The 21,079-nt window shown below is 44.7% G+C and overlaps 1 protein-coding gene across 1 annotated transcript in view; it reads left to right on the plus strand.

Moving 5' to 3' along the window:
* Positions 1–5,093: 5,093 nt before the first annotated feature.
* The window catches only part of PDE8A (phosphodiesterase 8A), a 158,817-nt gene continuing 142,831 nt past the window's right edge, over positions 5,094–21,079 (plus strand). Inside the window, exon 1 of the mRNA XM_054078152.1 lies at positions 5,094–5,491. Within this exon, the coding sequence (XP_053934127.1) occupies positions 5,426–5,491 (66 nt within the window). The 5' untranslated portion in view covers positions 5,094–5,425. The remainder of the gene's footprint in view (positions 5,492–21,079) is intronic.

A 21,079-nucleotide genomic window follows, 5' to 3' on the forward strand; every position in this document is an offset into this window, starting at 1 on the left:
TGCTGGTGACACCATTTCCACAGGCTTTTACTCTCATGGAGAAAAATAGTCATTACATCCTTCAGTATGGTAGAGGCAACAGTGACTTTTTCTGGGTGTGTGGGCTTGCTGTTCCCAAGAATCATGAGTTTTGAAGACTGAGGAATTGTATACATCTGCCTTTCCTTGCTGGGCAAGAAAGTCTTAAGCAAATACCTTTGGTCTTGTGGTGGGCTGGATTTCTCTTGGGATCTCACATTGCAAGGTGTTTGTGGTGCCGCAGGGAGTTCTGAAAGGAAGGGTGAAACGTGGATGACTGTCTTGATTTGAATCAAGGTAAGGAGAAACCCCATTCTTCTGTATAGCAAAGCAAAGGCCTTCCAAAAGAGTCCCCTGCAGCACTTTCTTCAATGTACTTGCCATTACTTTGCGTTGAAAGGACGGGTCTCTCTAGCTCCTTCCACCCAATCCTACTCACAAAGTCTCATTGCTTGCGAGAACCCGAAGGCTGTCAGGAGGAAGGTAAATACAGTCACAAAAGGAGAAAATAGTGAATTGCAAGGACTGAGTTACTTGGCCATGGTGAAAGAGAAAATCAGATGAGACATGAAGATAAATAATCTGCCTTCTACAGATGTCTTCTGTCTGTTTATATTTCAATCACATTGCTGTTCTCTTTTCTATATATTCAGTAATGTGTGGTACGTGGGACTGGCCAAGAAGAGGAGGAAGGAGACTGCAGTGGTTGTCCTTATCAATCGTAAGGCAATGATTTCACAATTGCAGCTCATTTTCTTCATTGTGAAGCTAAGAGACAGGCTGTACCGCACCATTGCTGGTGCAAACACCAGCATATTCAGATCCTGCCCCATCTTCTGCTGAAAGATAAGCACAGTATGATGCAAAAGAGATTTCTTTCCTGAACAAGAAGAGATTTATAATGGCCAAACATTCCAGGTATGCCTAAGAAATACCCAAATCTAACCTCTTTGCAATGGTTTCCAAGATGCAGTCATTTCTGCGATACCTTGATGCCCAAATTCAGCTCACAGACCTTTTCTAACTGGAACGAACAGGTTTATTTCATGATACCAAGAGTCCATGTTTTCTCACAGCAGCCCTGATGTCTGCCTTGCAGCTTATCTCAGGAAGGAAAAAAACTTAAACCTTTGTTTAATGTTGACTAATAGTGTTAAAGTTACGTTGGGATGTCGATTAACCTGTTCTGACACGTTTACTTGTGGCAGCAGCTTGTTACGGACAGGCCAGGGCAGTCTCTATAACAGACAGCCTTAGCAGGGCTCCAGTCAAAGACTCGTAGGACCCGAGGTCTGGGTTTGATGCTTGCACCCACCGTGTGTTCAGCTGAATATCCAGCTCGGTGAACCATGAACAGTGTCAGGGTGTACTGTCCCAGCATCACCAGGTTTGGGGTAGCTTGGAATAAACCTGCCCTCAGCCTGAAGCCACATGTACCATCTCTGTAGCACTGGCAGCTTCCCTCTGGTGCACCTTCTCCCGTGGCTCTTGTGGATGGTGTGAGTTGTCTGGGAGCCCTGTGCTCTGCAGGGCATTTGCAGGACCTCTTCTGTCTGCCAGACCTCCTGAACCCGACATCACCTCTCCATTGAGTTTGCTTGAAGCTGGCTGTATGGCAGGAACTCGGGCAGAGCCCACGAGTAATACAGTGCAATTTCCTTAGGAAACAAAATGAGAAATAGATTTTAGTTTTCCCTGCCGGTCCAGAAGAAATAACAGTCATTTCAGACCTGTTCACGATGCTTTCTACTTGTCTCTGCATTAGAAATGCAAAAAGTTGTTTTGTCTCCATGGCCTCTTCCATTTCACAGCTCCCTCTGCTCTCCTGCAGAGTTTAGGTGGTGTTCCTGTCTCTTTTCTGAGGGAAAAACTGCACCACGCTATAGGTTCTCCTGAAATAAAAAAGGAAACTGATACCCAGCTGCAATTACAGCTCTCGTTTCCTGATCTCCACTCCTGGGCTGTCCTTCAAAGCCATCTTTAGACCTGTCTGCACTTTCTCTTTTCTTTTTCCCTTTCTTTCCTTTCCCGGTGGGCTTCGACATCAGGACTGCAGATGTACAAACGGACGGCAAAGTGGAGTTTCTGTTTTGGGATCGGGGCTATATCCTCCAGCCGCAAGTCACCTTGTGAGGCAGGGAAGAGCTGTCACCCTCGTTTTACAGGGGAAAACCACTGAGCTGCAGAGACAAATGTGTCTGGGCTGTCACAGCCCAGGAAGCTGGTGACTAATCCATGGGGAGAGTCCTGATTTCCTAAATTAGTCTGGAGTAAACCAAGCTGTGGGCTATCCTTCCTGCGATCGGACACAACTCAGAACAGATGTCTGGTTTACACTAAAGGTTGAAGCTGAATACTTTGTGAGTTTGCTTCTCCGCAGCAACCGTAGGAAAGTTTATCTTACGTTATGCTGTGTGTGGGGGGAAAGCGGTTCCTTTGATTGCTCTGTTTTAAGTTAGGAAATGGCCAATTCAAACCCAGAAAAACTGTGAAAATTACTGCCACAGAATGTCATCAAAGCAGAAGACGTAGCACGGACACCTACGTGGATAATGAGATACAGCACTTTTGCTTGCTTTTTAACGCAAGCAAACTCCAGAGGGCTGGTTCCGCCTGCTCTGGGACATAGCTAATGTGTCACTGAATGGGTGACCTGTAAAGAGAAACCAGAGAAAAAACAAAATGCAAAGCAACTTGGTGTTTCAGGCAGGCCCCTTGCCTGCTCTCTTAAAATTCAGCAGGCAATTAGCGATCAGAGATTTTTGCCCGAGAGAATAAAAGGAACGGTGCAAAACAGAGTCCTTGATGCTGCTGTAATAAACAACCTTTGGGAATCATTGGGCAAGGATTGGTGTAGTGGCCTCCCCTCTGCTCCCTGTCTCACAGCCTGCCTGAGGCTAAGCCTCCTCCTGGCTGGGCAGGCAGGGCTGGCCAAAGGCACCCCACGGATCCGCCCAGGGATCTGAGCCAGGATCAGCTCCGGAGACACTTCTGTGCTGTGAAAGCTCTTTGGCTTTCAGAAAACTGACCCAGGCATTGGATATAACAGAAAGTGAGATCTAAACCTGGTGAATATTTGTAGCGGCAGTCTGCGTGCAGCATCTTGCAGCCGGGATGGGAGTATCTCAGCTGGTTATCTCTTGGGTTGGGCAGTGAGCTCATGTGAGCCTTGAATTTATTCCAAACTAGGCAAAACTTGCCCAGCTGTGATGGGGCGGTGGGATGAGCGTGTGCCTGGGACCCCAAGGACCATAGGCTTGTGCTGCCCGCTGGGGGAAGGCTGGGATGGTATCAGGCCGTAGGGATAAATCAGCTTTGCTTTTCCTTGGGCTCGTGTGGGCAAATGATAGGATTCATCTCTGTGTCAGTAGACAGAGATGCAGGTTTTGATGAAGACATTGGATATTTTCAGTGCAGGCTGCTCTTGTGAGAGAGTAGTGCTGAGTATTGCTACTGTCATGGCACAGGTGGGGAAACTGAGGCACAGAGGTTTTGATTTACCTCCTGAAATCACAGAATTGATGGCAAAGACAGACCAGGTTGCTGGTTTCCAAACCCACACTCATATCCTTTAGTTTGCTGTCTCTCCATAAAAAGACACCTGTGCCATTAGGCTTCTTGCCTATTTTGGTTGTTGCATTTGACTTCACTGCTTTGAAATAAACATGTAATCAGCTATGTGTACACCTGGCACACACTGCTCATGGTGTTTGAGGGCCTGTAATTATGCATGTCATAGCCCAGACAGACACTTCTAGTTACTGATGATTTTGTAAAATGTAATCTCAAACTCCTTAAAGACCAATCTTAATTAAACCGCTGAGAAATATCTCTTGAAATCCAATTTGATTAATGAAAAGATGAATCGAGCATGTGATCCTGAGCGAATCACTTATGCAATTTCTGCTTTAGTGGCAGAAGGAGGTCTAAAAATCAGATCCCTGTACTGCTAAGTTTAAATGATGCTGCCAGTATGATTAAAATATTTCATATTTTGACAGAATTAACGTTAATGTTTCTACCCCATTGCCACTGAAAAAAAAAAAAAAAGTTTTTCTCCTGCCATATAGGTATTTATAAAGAACTGTCAGCAAGAAAGGTCACATATAGAGAGAGGAAAAAATGGCCTTACTTTTCCAGAGTAGCCAGTGACCCTGGGCTCCCCAGTTTTGGGGATTCTTAAAGAGAGGTCTTTTCCGAGTGGAGCAAACAGCTGCCCTGAAAATGAAGCCATGTGTGCCTTTAAATAGATGCCAGAGATCACAGGCAGTTTTGAAACGTTAGGGCTGCAGCTATCTGCAATGGCACTGCCTGATACGCAGTGTAAACAGAACAAAGAGGATCAATCTTTCATTACCTGCTTTTATTTATATTTATTGTAGATCTTCTCTGTAACACCTCAGGTGTGTTGGGAGAGAAATGCCACTTTCTGAGTGTCCTCCTTTAGGTTCGTTGTTGCTCCACAGCCTGAGAAAAAGAACACTTTTGCTTAAGAAAGCTCCCTTAGGCAGCCTTATGGTGTAGCCTGATTTTTACAGGCTCTGGCAGGGAACTGAGGGCTATTTTGTAAATTTATCCCTATTTTACATAAAATTTTGAGAGTGAAACTTTTTTTAAGCTGAGCACGTGGCTGATGGGAGCCTTGCTGGCCCCTGGGTGGGAGTTCATGGACTCCGCTGCAGGGGTTACCCACTGACCCAGCCCGCCGGTCTGCTCACCCTCGGGGAGAAATGCTTCAGGGTTTGACCCCAACAGGATTTGCAATCAGAGCTTTGTGATTTAGTACGCGGCCCACAAATGTACGCTCAGAGCTAGGTATCAATCAAAACCAACGTATCTCGGCTCAGAGCAGCCAGCCTCTCGCCATCTTCTCTGGATTTCTTTCATCTAATAAAAATATTTATCTACCGAAGCAATAAGTCGAATGTAAGTTGGCTTTATTACCGTAGTGACGTGGAATGGCTGGTTGCTGGGTGACCTTGCTTCTGGTTTTATGGTCTAGGCCAGCTCTGGCAGCAGAGAGGTGTGGCCATGTATTGCACTCCATTGCCAGGCTTCTCCTGAGATGATCAGAGGTTCACTGTCCGTTCTCCTATAGTGCCCGGGAAGCCCTAAACACTTCCCATTCGTTATGTGAAAGCCTGGATCTGCAAGGAAGGTCTGAGGGAGATAAATGCCTGACAAGAGGAGTTATCAAGGCTTGAAAGGAAGGCCAAGCTCTGTGAAACCCAGCAAGGAACCAGGATCTGCAACCTTGGATTAGACCAGTGACCATAAAACGGGCGTGCGGCTAACTGCAGGGCTTTGGCAGACTGGGATACTGCAGCCTGCATGGTTTGCTTTAGTTCTGCCCAGAGGGTGATCTAATGGTTTTCATTGCAAACAAAAGTTTTTCAACGAATCAGACATGGAAGAAAATGAAGGAGGAGATATTTTGGGAACCAGACCTGTTTCTAATGGTCCTTGGTGCAAGGTGAGGACTATTTTTTTTTTTTTCTTTCCCCCCAGTTACAGAAAATATTATCTCTTTCTGCTGTTTACAAGTGACTTCAGTAAACCATTGCCCTTGGACCAGACTGAACACAACCTCTGCATCAGCCTTTGTAAACAACTTCAGAAATTCCTCAGAGCAAGGCTGTGCTAAACATTAGAAATAGAAATGAAATGGTAATGTGTGTGGCTAAGCGACTGTCATCCACCTCACTGGAAGTTTCAAATATCTGAGTAAATACAGGTTTCTGTGCGGTGGAAAGTACCAGAATAGTTTTCTTAAGTGCTTGGAAAATCCAGAAACTTCTTACAATTTTAGCAAAGCCACTGCTTTGAGATTTGCAGGTCAAACGCGCTTAGTAAAAACCGCAGCAAGCATAGGGTAAGATAAGCATTAACTTGGGCAAACAAATTGACAATTTAACTGCATGGAACTCGATGTCCAGAAGCAAACTCCTTATATCCTCCCAGAGCTGACTCGAGAGCGTTTAACCTTCCTAATGGGTCAGCTGTGCTTCTTGTCAAATCTCGAACAGTGACGTTCAGAGATTGTTTTCTCTTTGCTTGTGTTTGTAATTTGATCTCATGTAACAACATTGTCCTCAGCTCACATATAACCACAGGGGTAAGTCTGACATCCTGCCTGAAAAAAAAAAACCTTGTTGTTTCCTGTGCTTGAAAATTGTAAGATTTCCAATTTGGACAGGTTAGCATGTTTATATTAATCTCATCCTGTGACATGAGATTAAACGATGTGTGTTTTTTGGGAGCTGGGCATTCTATCTTCATTTTGGGTTCCCTAAAAATACGTGGGGTTTTTTTGTCTCTACAAATTTTGGAGGAGACTGGTGAAAGTTTTGCTGTTGCCTGTGCTGAGGGCAGGATTTCAGTCCAGACATTCATGCTTTGGAGAAAGAGTCTCTGGGAGATCGTGTCAGGAATATACCAGTTAAGATTTCAGCCCCAAATTGCCTTTTTTTTTGATAGGAGTTGCTGGAAATTAAGACAGAGAACATAGGGAACTGGCGATCTGCAAAATATCTGAGTGTTTGCTACTCATTAAAAAAATATTCTTAATGAACACAGAAATGTGTGGAGCTAATGAAAATACGTTTTGTTTCAAGAGCTGCCGAAGGGACAGAAACACAATCTCCTTGTCCTGTTGGGACATCTGCTCAGCATTGATCACTTGGTGCATCTCCCTCAGTACTGCCCAGACTGTCGTTTTCATTAGTGCCTCAGGTCCTTCACTTGAGTATCTCCAACAACAACAACAACAAACTAGCATTGCTTTGGCATTTACTGTTTGCTATTTTAATTTTCTTGTTTACAAAGTTGGATTTCCAATTAAAAGGCAGAGGCAAACAACACTCAAAAAAAAAGGGAAAAAAAAAAGGGGGACGAAACAATGAGAGCAGTTTGTAAACACTGAGGCTGAAAATTATTCACCCAAATATTTGGCAAGTGGGCAACAATAACAAAATATGTTCACAGAACTCTAGACCAGTTTGCAATCAAAACGTCTGTGTTTTCTTAGCATATATTATTCATCTCAGATCCTGATTTCTGTGGAGGCAGAGATTTAGAAGCTGATTTCTGAATGTAGCGTACAGCTGCATCCCTTGCTCAGTCAAAGTTTTCTACATCTGCAAGTATAACTTGTTTAAAGAATATTGGCACTTCTTTAGACATTGAGATTTGGGTTTATTGGCATCTGGGCAGGATGTGTGGTTGTGACAGGAGAAAATACATTGAATGCTAATATGCATTTTCTCATGCCCTAAATGTTCACAGAATAGGCGAAGTTTTACGTACTACTGTTTCATGGTTCATAGAATATAAATTTCCTTCTGTAAACCTGGGATTTTCTAGTTTTTCCTTTAAAACCTAGAAAACCTTTTTCTTTTTCCTCTGGGAAAAATGACCTACAGGATTTTTTCTCATATTTAAGTTATTGCAGTCTTAAAAATTTTACTTCGATGTGAAAGCACATTTTTCTCAATAAGTATTGAGAAACAATATCAAGAATAGCTCATTAATCAGCCGCTCAGCAACTGCCATCATATTTTTTGAAGTGCAAATTTGTGTTTGCAAATAATTTTGCCTGGATCTTCTTGCGGGTACAAATGTTACTCATTAGAACCTCTTTGTCATAGTCCCAAAATGTGGCAACGGAAGATCCAGCTACAAACGCTTGTGTTTGCGTTCCCTATCTTCGTCTTTAGTTTGAGAGGGTTCGATCCTGTTTCAGGGGGCAAAGTGAAAGAGTGTTGATGTTCTTTTATTTCTGTTTATTATAAACTATTGTCATTTTGTGTAAGGAGGCTGCTGTGACTCAGCACGCAGCCGTGCACGTGGGCTGGCTCGCACCAGCGCCAGCAGGGCTCTGCTTTCATAGAATTCGAAACGCACTTGTAGGTTTTTAAATAAAAAGAAGCTGGTTAGTTATTAACTTGTAGAAATATCTGATTTTAGAGAACAGAAGATTACAAAACAAACTGGAATTTCACCGGCTCCTGAAGGGCAAACAGTACACCGCATGTGGGGGGAGAGAGAGAATTTGCTCCTTGAGTTTCCCTGCAGTGCATTTATGTTGGAGCATTTTCACTCTCATAGTTATTTGATGTAAATGTTAATTAGCACTCCGGGGAAAATGTGTTAACAAATGTACCTTTGACACAGGTCCACAGCCACGCTTTGCTCTGTAGCTGCAGGCTGGAAAAATCAATTGGCGGAGTAGCTTGTGCTGCTTTTGAGGAAACTCTTCAAAGACAAGTTCAGCGGAGCTTGCTGGACGCTTCAATTCTGCTGCTCTGTTGCAGCTCCGGCTGCACTTTCCACTCCACAGAAGTGGTGCCAGTTAAAATGCGAGCGCTTGGGAGAAACAAGAGCAAACTCCTAGAAAAGGGATACTTCTAGCCATTACCAGTCTGTAAATAAGCCTGCCTGGGCTATGGCTTTCACGTGATGAGGAAAAAACAATGCTTTGACTTAGCACAAACTTTGCGGCAGAAATTATTCCTCCTCCCCCTCCAGCGCTGATCTGGATTAGCAATAAATATGGGTGGTAAAGTCATTACCGTAAGCTGTTAAAGGTAACAGTAATGCATTAAAAAACACATTTACCTCACCGCTGCACTTGTTTTTCTTTCCATAAACAGCACGTCAGAGATTCAGAAATGGAAATCATTTGGAGGGAGGGATTTTTCAGCAGCATTCAAATCTGCCTTAACATAGATTAGCGTACAGATATCACGATGGTGTCTGGCCAGATTAATTCCTGAACCTGCCATGACTTCTGTGAAAACATATGCAGCCATATTTCAAGATCTGGCTTGTTCAGCTCTTCGTTACTGTGCAGTATCAAATCCTGATTTCTTCCTGGTGAGGAGTAGCTCATATTTAAGATGCTTACAGTGAGAAGAGTCCAAGCTTACTAACAGCTCTCTGGAAATGAGGTTGCTGATTTCAGCCCAGCCCTTGTGAGCCTGCTCTGGAGTTTGCACAAGCGATGGCAAACCCTACTGGAGAAGAGTGCCTGCATTTCTAGGAGCGAAGGGCAGCGCTGCTGTTGGGACCACTCCTCTTCCCTGGAGTGGGATGTTGTGTGAAGGGTGCTGGCAAACAACATGGTTCTTATTCAGCTCTTCTGACCTTGGTACCCCTCTCCTGGGAGTCTCAGCGGGTATTTGCAAGAAGTCTACCTTATACTTGTTTCCCTTCATGTAAAAAGATGTCTTTCTGGCTTTTATGGTCCTGTGGGAACTTTCATGCCTGTGAGGCGACTGCTGTGAGGCCATCAGTTTCCATTTCAGAGCTAACTTTAAGGTTTTCGGAGACTCCAAGAAGGAGGAGCAGAGTGGGCAGAACATGGAATAGTGTGTGTTTGAGCAGTGGGTGGCCCACAGGGCATGTTGTGGGCACCCCATGGCCACTAAGTCAGCTGTGGAGAGACACCGCTGTTTTCTGCTCACTGCATCTGCAGGTTATGGGTATGAATTAGGCTGTGCACCATCAGCTTTTCTTGTTGGCCGTGGTCTGGGACAGCCCTGGGATGGTTTTCTGGCAGAGGGAGTTCATGTGAGCACTCTTATTTTGAAGAGCAGGTGTAAGAAACACCAATCTTCTCCACTGTGGGAGATCTCCTCGCGCTTTGAACTGCTGCTAGATAAATGTGGCCTTGACTGGGTAAAATACGTTCAAAACTACTGGATGGAAGCCCTCTGGCACAGTATCGCGTGAGGACACTGCTGCTCAGAAGGATAGTTTTATTGCATTTCATACAGCTGCCCTCCTTGCCTCTGCAGGGAGCTTCACCTGCGCCAACAGCCCCAGCTGCCCAGGCTGCGGGAGGCACCAAACGGGGATGGGGAACCCGCACAGTCACCCACCCACCGCACACGGGCATCGCAGCCTGCCCAGGAGAACGCTGCTACTTCATTGATTCCACCAGCGATTGCATTTTGTCCTTGCCCTGTCAGCCTGTGGCGTGGTGATAGAGGTCAGAGCTGAGCTACGCCAGCCGGTGCTGCGGATGTGTTAAACTGGTTTATTAAGAGCGATGAGCAGAGCCAAGCTCCGACCCCCCTGCTGAAAGCTTCAGTGTGGGAGACGCTGGGTTTGGGTGCCAGGGAAGGTGTGCAGCCAGGTTGTGGTCAGCAGCAGTGACACCCCTCCCTCCCTCGTGGGATGAGGGGTTTCTGCCTCTCCTCAACCTACCAGTGGCCCTGGGAGGAGATAGCAGGCAGCACCTCCAAAGTCAGGCTGTGGGGAGGTCATAACCAAGCAGACCGCCTGCTCCTGAGTCCCATGGTGGTGACAAAAGATAGAAGTAATTATTGTTAAGCTGATTCTTCTTTAAATAGATCCACAACAGCAATTGCTCTTCTCAACTGTTTCTCATTTTCCTAATGTTGGCTTCTATATTCATAAATTCTTGTTTGCCAAATTTTAGCAAAAGCAGATATGCCAGTCAGCAATTGTCCAAAGTCATGTAAAAACTGAGACTTTAAGGACAACAGTTCTATCCACAGAGTTACCGTCTGCATGACTGGCTTTGGTTTGCCTCCTTCTGTAAGTAATTTGACTCCTCAGCACCCAGCCTGGGGTTAAAATTCAGCTCAAGGCAAGTGTAAAACTCTCTCATGTTATGATAACTTGTTTGGTGTCTAACTCGGCAATAATCTGGTTCTCACATTTGAATAAACCCAGCAAGAATTGGACTTCTGCTTTGTTGAACAACAAATGTTGCCTTCGTTGCTTAAAAGGAAAACATACAAGAAGTGCAGAAATCTTGTTGACCCAAACAACTGAATGAAATATCATGACATTCCCTAAATCAACAGATGGCAATTTTCAAAACAAAATCCAAACAGCAGCCAGAAGCTTATAAGGCAGGACATGATACTGTGGCCAAACTGAGACCTTGGATTTTCCCTGCCTAAACTGTGGGGATGAGCTGGGAGCTCTCTCTGCTGACGTTAGCGCGTGTCTCAGAAGAGCTACTTGTGCATGAACCTACCTGCTGTGCAGTCAGGAAATTTAATTATTGTTTCCACGGCAGCCCTCACAGAGTACCCTCTGCATGAAATATGCATTCATACGTGGTATGTCCCATAATTTTTTTCTGTTTCCGCATGTGGAGTTAAGGTTAATGTTCCATACACTGTGGACAAATAGTAGTTGCCATGGGTACCATAGCCTTGAATTTCCCATCTCCTGAGTGATTAAATTCCCCACTTTAATTTTACTTTATTGGTTTATTTCTGTAACTCCTTATTTCCTTGGTTTGCTCTCTTTGAGAGAGCAAAAGAGGACATTTCACAGGCTACTTGTGTCTCCTCAGGCTTTTGCATTTTGCACAGCAGCTTCAGGGAAAAATTGAGATTGTTTTTTTCAGGAGGTGTATCAAGCAGTGGGAAATGCATGGGAGTGATGCCCAGCACCCCAGAGGCTACATGAGCCCATGATACCCCAGCTTCTCAAAGCCTCTGCTGCTAGAGACCCTGCAGCCTCGCTGGGCAGCCTGCACCAACACTTTGGTAGCTTTAGCATTAGAATGTTTCTTCTTCCCATGCTGTCTCCGTACTGTGTGAGCCCACCTTCTCTTGTCCTGTTTGCAGGAGATACAGAGAACAACTTTATCCGTTCTCCTCTGGAGGAGCCTAACACTGATAGCAGCCAGAGCGAGCAGTCAACCTACCTGCTGAGAACCGTATGGAGAATCTCAGGAGCAGACTGGTGGGGTTTGAAAGATTTATCTCAGGTCCTACAATAACTAAAGGGCTACATTTGGTCTGACAGGATTTGAGGGCCTCTGCAACAATGCTAGCTGCTCTCCCAGTGCCTTACAAACTGTCCAGGTGTTTAGGTTTATTCCATGATCCTAGCTCTCCAGAAAATGGCATAAAATAATATTGAAAAGGGAACCACAAGCTACACAAACATAGACCTAGTTGGTAAGTAAAATGAATAAGTAGCTGTTAAGTGCAGAATGAAAAGGCATAAAAGGACAGTGAGAGCTTTTGCTGTTTAATCTGAAGTGTTCTATAAATAAAGCTAGGTTGCTACATGTTGACAAAATTGGTCACCCCTAATTTAAGACATGTCATAGGCAGTGGAAAAAGTGTCCCATAGACCCGACTAATGTGGATAGGAATAGAGAGCAATTTGGAAAAGTAATGATATAATGCCAGCCTTGTAACTGCAGACCCTGCAAGCTGGACGTTGGCACCGTCTGCTGAATAACGCTTTCCTCCCACAACCATTTATGGTGTTTGAAGTTGATTAACTGGCACTGTTTACTTTGAAGTCATGATAATTAAAGCTAGAGTGTCATCTGCATTGTAATTAACACGCTCCTCTGCACCTAATTCATTCTGACAGTATAGATTAATGATGGTAAATGACGAACAAGGATTTATCATGAGACAATTCTTTGGTCTACAGGCTGCCTTAGACAATTACAGGAAGCGATTGTTAAGTTTAGGCTATTGTCCTGGTGTAATCGTGCGTGTTCATTCTTAGCTTTGTTTTGCAGTAAAACCCATCCAAGGGCTTCATAAAGACTCAGTTACGGTCCCTAAGAGGCTGAGCCACACTCATAAGTGGGGGATAGGCATGGGTTGGTGTCACTGCTCTGATTTTTCAGTACCCCAGTGCTCATAGTCCCTGCTGCTATCACTGGGAGCTGGGACCGATCAGTGTCTCTGCAAGTCAGCTGCTTTTGCAACTGTAATTCTGTTGGGAGGTTGGTCAGCGGGGTCAGCCGAGCAGTGAGGTGCCCATCTGGAGCTGGGACGCCCCATCTGATACCGGGGCTTTATCTGTGGCAGTGCTGGGTCTCCTCCTTTGGTGCCTTGGGGAGGAAGGACCTTTTTCTCTGAAGCATGTGACAGGGGTATGGTAACTCAGCAGTCCTGTCTGCCAAAAACCACTGTGCCTCTAAGCAGTAGCCTCAAGAGTGGTTAGTATTTTCGATGACCAAAACACACTGGATACAGGAGATGCTCCCTCGAAACAAGTTACTCAGTTCCCTGCAAGCTTAGAGCCTTGGGGCATTCCGGCTTGCAAAATCTTGACTTTCAAGACAAACCGGTCACAGCTGGAGGGATAAAACCTTGTCATGCTAAGCAGAAAGTCAAGAAAAATCATACAAATGAAGTGAAATTTTCCAAAGCATATAAAGCACTCAGTCTTTGGTTACTTCTTGCAAAAAAGTAGTTTCATCATTGCCTTTTCTTGTAATAGCTTCCTTGTGTACACAAGGACTTAACCTGGCTTATTGAAACTGCGTCACATATTGCTGCAAGTATACCTGATTAACAAGATGATCAAAGTGTGCTGTTCCACGTGTCAATCAATAGAAATTAATAAGTGGGAGCCTAGTCCAAAAACGTGACATTATAATGGAGATTTGGTTTTCTTTGTGCTGAAGTGTCGCTGTGTGATCAAACAAGTGCTAATATGATGAGCTGAGCTCCACTGCCTCCTCTCCCTAAGGCTGGCATTTTTCTCACTCTTTGCCTGTTCCCCTATTCGTACCAATCCCGACCTCTCTCCTCGGTGTGGTGAAGCTCCTTCGTGTTTGCAGTAGCGGTCTGAGATTTTTTGATAAATGTGGAGAAACAGTGGTATTGCGCAAATGCACAGCAGTGGTATTTTACCAGCAGCAGGGATCGGAGTGGAATGGGGGTTTGACGTTTTCCCTTGATGCGTGTACAAGCCCTGTCCTGAGAATCAGGCTGCAAATCAACTCCCATAGCTCGTAGCAGGTGCTGATCACAGCTCTAACCGTTTATTCCTTAAATAACACAGGGCGCACAGAGAATTCGAGTCGACCATGTAGTCAAGTGAAAGCAGTTCTCCAGATACCTCTTCTCAGGATACATAACCAGACCCTGACTTGTTTTTCTTTGTAGACTAAATGGGCCAGAAGGAAGCTACTGATCATAGCCTCGGAGCTGAATGGGCTCATTCCTATGTGACTACAGTATAGACCTTTGGCAGAATGCAGAGCAAACCAGCTTCTCGCTAGTGGCACAGTAACATGCTGCAGTGCCCAGAGCAGCTTTTGGGTACAGAAGGGCACTTTGTGGGCTCTGTTGCCCCCTCCACACACTTGCTTTTCCTTTTTATTCCTGATAGAAGCAAAGAGAAGGTGAGGGGAGGGAAGAGAAGAGAAGAGAAGAGAAGAGAAGAGAAGAGAAGAGAAGAGAAGAGAAGAGAAGAGAAGAGAAGAGAAGAGAAGAGAAGAGAAGAGAAGAGAAGAGAAGAGAAGAGAAGAGGAAAAAACCCCACAATCAACCAACCAAAGCAAAAAAACCCCTGTGGTTTTGAAATTTACTTTTTTTTTTTTTTTTAAATAGTCAGGATAGGCATTTTCTTGATAAGAGTAATAAAAGCCTTAGTAGTAATTTTTCTTCAGAGAAAGTTTGCTGGATGGAAATTCTGACAAGTTCTGTCAGAGACTGAAATACTTAGATGAGCCAGAGGTTTAGCTGATAGCTCTAAGATCTTTAGTATTAAGCCAGGTAAATGGTCCCCTGGGCCCTGGCTACCTCGGCAAAAGCTGTTTTGTAGTGGAGCAGGTATGCTGTGCTTTGCAGGGTCACACTGCTGTGGTCCCAGTTGCATTTGGAGGACTGTGTGCTAACAAACACGCCCAGAACATCAACAGGCATGTGGCATGGAGAGGACACGAAACTTGCAGGCACTCAGACCCCATTTCCCTCTGCCCCTGGGATGTTCCTGGGATGCCCCTCCAACTTCTGTCAGTTCCAGCAACATCAGCAGTACCTTTTGCACTGCTGGCCATGAGCACGTGTTTGGCCAAAGCTGTCATCGACCCCAAATGGACTCGAGTCAGTCTCTGGTGATCTGCTGGTGTCATGTATTCTCATGCCAGCCCAAGCACAAGGGTTAACTGCGAAAGGTTTTAGTGTTTATAGGAAAATATTGCTCTGCTTTGTCTGTACAGCCCTGGGGACACCAGCTTCTGGTGGCTGCCGGTTGTGCAATGGTGCTCCCTGTGCTACTTCCCTCTGCTCTCTAACCAAATAGTTTCCCTTCCACCAGTAATTACGCACGACGGATAAATAGGTCTGGGGAAAGAATGAAAGAGAGAAACACTTCCCCCCACCAACTTCTTCTTCCCCGTGGAACAAAAATCTTTTGGGAAATGGGTGTATCTGAACCGTCCCTCCTTCCCCAACCTCAGAGAGATGCTGATGGGATGGCTTTGGAAGGGAGGAGCATGCGGATGAAAGAGGAGGTATCTCTGGAGCACCACGGCCATGGCAATGCACAAGGCTGGCATTAGTGTTTGTTATTGTTGGCTGCAGAGATGCCTGCTCTGCACCTTCAGCCCTGAAGAAACAGGGGTACATCTGAAAGCATTTATCATCTTTGCAGTTTCTCACCTGTGAATAAGAAAAGAGGGGTTGGGAGCAGAGTTGGCTGAATGGTGAGTTTTTCTGGTTTGGTCTCTAACCCCTCCTCCTCAAATATGAAAAAAACCCCATAGATTTAATGAAACGAAAAGCAGAGGTTCATCTGGAGAAAATTGAGGGGGTTCAGGAGGAAAATTCTTAAATTTTGCAGCATGTTTTTATTCAGTTCTGAACAGAATGCCTGGTGCTTCTTTATAAGCTGTTTGGTTTTGTCCCCTTTCATTTAGGAGAAGAAAAAATCAAACCCAAACCGTTTCATTTAGAAAATACCAAAGCAAAACATTTCACAGAATCATAGAATAGTTGAGGTTGGAAGGGACCTCTGGAGATCTTCTAGTCCAACCTCTCTGCTCAAAACGTATTTGAATATGTTATACATATCTGGTTTGAATTTTTTGCCTGTGCTCACAATCATTTCCCAAATTTGGCTTAAATTTCCAAACAGATCTGGTCTCCCACAAAAGGTATTTTGTGAGTTAACATAATACTTCATGATTTTTTATTTTCTCATGCTGGCAATGTATACTGTCTTCAGATTCTATATACAAAGTGTTTCCCAGATGTCATGGATTTCACATAGCTCCTCTTCTCTTCTTCCGTATGGCTTTATACAGCCAAGAGCATCTGACTTTATATTTGCTTATTACAGCACACTTCTTACTTGTGACTTAAAAAGATTTGGACGCTCATGGAAGCAAAACATCAGTACAAGTTATGAAAAGTAGTAATATACCATCTGGTTGCTGTCCTGCCTATGTCCATATATGCTCATCCAGGTCTGCCAATGATTTACTAAGGGGACAAAGTAATACCCGTTATTTATCCACTAACTTTTGAAAGCATTAAAAAAAACAAAACAAAAAGAGAGAGAGCTGGAAAAAGAGACTGATGGCACATAAAGAGCAGCTGCTGACCCAGAAACATGAATGACAAGGATGCCTCAGATTTGGATGTGCCCAAAAGTTTACACAAAGCCTAAAAAAAAGGTTGCATTGGCAAAGTAATTTGTTGGTGCCTACAACAGCATCAGCTGCGTGCCCTGTGGGCTGTGACACCTGCATTCCTACTGGGTGGAGGTGACTGTGCTGTCTGAGTTGCCATTTTGGTGGAGATTTGGAATGCTGGTTAGTGTGATTTTGGCACCAGTTGGAGCAATAACATAGGTTTTGTCACATTTGTAGTCACGAGGTGCTGAGGGCAGGACTGAGGAGCCATCTCCACATCTGTATGCAAAGTGCACTAATGTAAATCTCACGTAAATGAAACCCCTATTTTTGCTTCCAGGACAGCAGGAAACTTGTCCACTCTTTGTGAAATGAAGAGACAATAATGGCTCTGTCAGCAAATTCAACTCAAACCTTCTATTTTTTTCTTTCTTCTATTAGGGATTTTAGTTTCCTTTTCTTGCTGCAAAACATAAAATCCTGCTAACACTCACAGGTTCCTTTGCAAAACTATTCCCTCATGCTTTCAGATGGAGCAGTTTTCCAACATTGACATGAGCTCACAAAATGTTAGTCTGACTCTACATAAGATTTTCCAGAATTGGCTGAAAATTCTGGCTTAGTTCTAGAATAAACTGCTTCAGAAACCTTTCTGGAGTGGATTCTGGATAACTTGGCACCATTTAAAGGATTAAAAAGTCATGCATAATTTGCCCTTTCAAAATACTCAAGGCTTTTAAATTTCTCACCCCAGACAGTATCTTTCTTTTAATCAAATATCAGCTGTTTCCAATTGCTTCATTCTATTTCAGTCACCTGTTCTCTTTTTTTTTCCCCCCTTCCCATGCATGACTAAATATCTTCTTTAAATCAACTTGAAGCAGTTCTTTTTTTCCATTCATCCATTTGCTTGTGCTGGTTTCTTTCCCCGTTGGAATGCTACGTGAATGTCATACATTGAAGGAGCAGTATCATCTGTGCAGTCCTGAGTACAGGAGTACTTGGTAAAAGTTCTGCAGCTTAATACATGAAAAACATGAAGGCAGTTGCCAGTTTCTGCATGTTTTAACTGGTTTATTTTCTGCAGCTCTGAGCAGAAATTCCGAGCCCACGGCAGCGCCACACAGCAGTGTGATGCCCAGGTCCGTGGTCTCAAGGTGAGCGTGCCAGTGCCGGAACTGGTGGGACTAAATGTGTCTCAGTCCAGCACTAAGTTAGCAAATTGGTTCTTTTGAGAGTCAAACACACCGAGGCAGGCGACGCTGCTCTAGCTGTGCTGTTTGAGAGTTATCCCTGAGTTGTCCCTGCGCAGCACTTGGCTGCTGTTTCGGAGGAGCTGCCTTGCTCAAAGCGCTGGCTCTGCACCGTGCGCTCTTTCCTGGTGTGGATGTGGCACAAGGAACAGGTTGCATTACGTGTAGGCGACTGGATCCCTTGGTAGAAGTGCAGTGAGGTGCAGTTCCTCTTCTAAGGTCTGTCCATGCAAGTCCTGCATCGAACTTCAGTGACCAAAGAAGCGTTGCCGCTCCTCAGTCTCACCCGCTTTGTGGCATCTAAATGCGATCTTGCGTTTGCCTTGATTTGTATATCTGAGGATAGCAGGTGTGCTCTGCAGTAACCTTGTTTTGCTGCCTTCAAATGAGAATGAAATTTCTCCAACCTTTGATCTCTTGTATAACATACAAACACCCACCAGATTTCTGATCAATGTTTATGCCACACGCGCGTTTTCCTTTCAGGTGACAAACACAGAAGCTGAAATTATCCAGAAAAAAAAAAAAGAAAAAGAAAAAGAAAATCAAGGGCAAGTGTGGGAATGGGTTTAAGTTCGTGGGGGTTTTGGTGAAGAAAAGAATATGCTGGAGACAGATTTGGTGAAGTGAATGATCCAGATTTCCACGGCAATCGCACCCCAGCTCTAGCTGTTGTAGTTATGGCTGATCTCAGCTCTGCGAGGCAAAGAGTCAGACCGAGGCCTGCCAGAAGGCCCCGAGCACTAAACCTTTCTGTCCAGAGTGGGATATGTAAAGCTACATTCCCCCAGGATTGCTGCCAAATGACTAATCTTGGACACTTTCAGGCATTCCAGCATGTCTGGTTAGTGGTTACTCTAGCCATACTATCATGTTTTTGGGAACCAAATGTCTTGCACGCTGAAGCAAGGTGCCTATTACACAAAGAGTGCCTATAGTGGATTTAGGTAGAGTTAGTAGCCAGCACACAGTGGCTTTACATCAAAGCTAACCGTGTGAAGAGGGAGCACTGTGTATATACTCAAAGTCAGAGACACAGGGGAATCAGACCCCTTTCTACACAGTTTACTCAGGCATCATGGACCGGGGCGGGGATAGGAAGGAAGGATTTTTAAACACTGACTGAATTAATTAGTTCATTAACTTCTGTTTTCATTTCCACGCAAGTGACAACTACCTGTTATGCCCAGAGGTGAGCTAACGAGACAGTACTCTGCAGCGAGCCACTGCTCAGACAAGCATCACACTATTCACAGTAAAACAGAGCTTATGTTTTCTGCAAGGAGTTCTCAAACTTGCAGACTATTCTGTTCCGTAGCCTTGCTTGTTCCAATTTACTAATGAACTCTCCATAATGGAGATCCCTTCATTGCATGGTTCACAGAGCTGTCTCGGGACATACTCCAATGGGCATTCAAGCATTATCTCACAGGACTTTCCTTTTTGTTTATGGTACAACATATATTTCAAAAAAACCCAGTATGTCCAGATGCTGCTGATGTATGTAGATTGAATGTTTTCCTGTAGCCAGTACATCTGCCAGAGGCTACTGCTGGTTCATGTGAATGCTTGGGTTTTCACTGTACTTTTTACTTCAACGATAAATTGTTGTGGTTTCCAAAGGTTAATCATAAGTGCTCTGCAGAAGAGATGTCACGTCCAGATAGTACGGTTTCCTTTTAATTGTCTTTTTGGATCTCTCTGTGCTCTTATACTATGGGATAATGGGCCAAAGGCGGCACCGTGCAGGCTGTGTTGATGCGAGTGGAATTGTGCTACAAAATTTTCCTTTTGATCTGTCTTTTTCTTCTAAACTCTCCTGACTCCTTTCTCCCCTTATATGGAAGCCTTTTTCCATGGATCTCCTGTTTGGCATCGGTGCTTGATGAGCTGGCTCAGGTCACAGTACTCGCTTCTTTGACTGAAACAGCATGGATATCCGAGAGGATGAGCTGACCTCCGCCGCAGCTCGTTATGTGAGGAGGGAGCCATGCGCTGGTGAAATCATGTTCCCAGTCCCAGCTAATACACGGTGCTTTCTTGTCTTTGTAGGTAACACTGAATCTTCTTATAAATATGTTAAATTTCGTGGTTACACGAATCTATTGTCTTAGTTGAGAATTACAGTCAGTAACCTGTTGTACCAGTGCAAGGAACTGTTGTCATGTTCTGACACGTCCCCCTAACATACCAAGTGTTTACACAGAAAAGCTTTAAAAGCTCTTTGTCAGGGTCCATCCCACCTGGCTAGCTAAGCCCGACTTTAAACTTATACAACTCAATGCACTCATGAACTCAATATACTCATGAAATGCACTTTAAAGAAGGACTGAGTAGCTGCTTTAAGTGGGAAGAATTAGTAGGGGTTGATGGCTGTGGATGACAGCCACCAGTTTCCTGACTGGCTGGCCTGGGTGTGGGAGGGTTGGGGATTGTTCCCCTGACTGCGGTGTCCAGGGGTGCGCAGTGAGCCATCCTGGGATGTCAGAGAGCCGTGTTAGTCCTGCCGGTTTGACTCGGCACCAGGAAGAGGAGGGAGCGCTCAGCTGCATCCGGCCTGTCCGCCTGGCCGCAGGAGGCCCTTGAAGTACAGAACAAACTAAATTCCCTCAACCCTAGCAATTTTCTCCAAAACAGATCAGCAGGCGGCAGGCGTATGGTCTGTGGCTTCCAGCGGGCATCTGTGAGCCTCTCGAGATGCCTGCGTTTTGATGACTATATCCCAAAGACATGCCTCTGGTGTTTTTCTGTGCCCACAAACAACATTTGAAAGAAATCATATAGAGGACCAAAATAATCTCCAGTGGAGTTGCTTCTGATCCTAAAGTTCCTTGTCTGAGTACCAGCACCCAAGTTTTCCAGGCGATTTGGCTGCAGAGAGGAGGGAGAGGCTGGGAGAGAGCATGCCAGCCCACCTCTGTACCTGCTGCTCAGCTCACCAGAAGTACTGCTCTCAAAGTCCTTCTTTGAACGGGAATCCAACTGTTACGCAGAAAATGCCAACAGTTCCGTGCTCAAGCAAGAATTAGGAAGTCTTCTAAACCAGCAGAGCTAAGAAAATAGATGGAGATGAGAACTCTTTCCTTCTACAGCTGTGGGGAGACTCTGCGGGTTTCTGAGATTCCTCAAAAGTGTAATGTTATTCCCCATATACAAATCAGATACTGAGTAAACCCACTACCCACGTCTCCCCGGAGCACAGCTCCTTTTTCTGCAGTGGTTCCCATTCATAAAGAAGCTGGGAGACATTTCTTTCTAGGGTCAAGCCTGCTCCACTAAATGCCACCTTGACTATTACTAGCATTTTCATGATAAATTAACCTTCAGAGAAGCACACTCTTAAATGAGTATTCAGAAATTTGTGCTTAAAGCCTTTTAGATGACCATTAGAAAGTCGAAGCCTGTGGCTGACACCCAGCAGTTT

This window comes from Cuculus canorus, chromosome 12, assembly GCF_017976375.1.
Source record: "Cuculus canorus isolate bCucCan1 chromosome 12, bCucCan1.pri, whole genome shotgun sequence".
Lineage (NCBI taxonomy): Eukaryota > Metazoa > Chordata > Aves > Cuculiformes > Cuculidae > Cuculus > Cuculus canorus.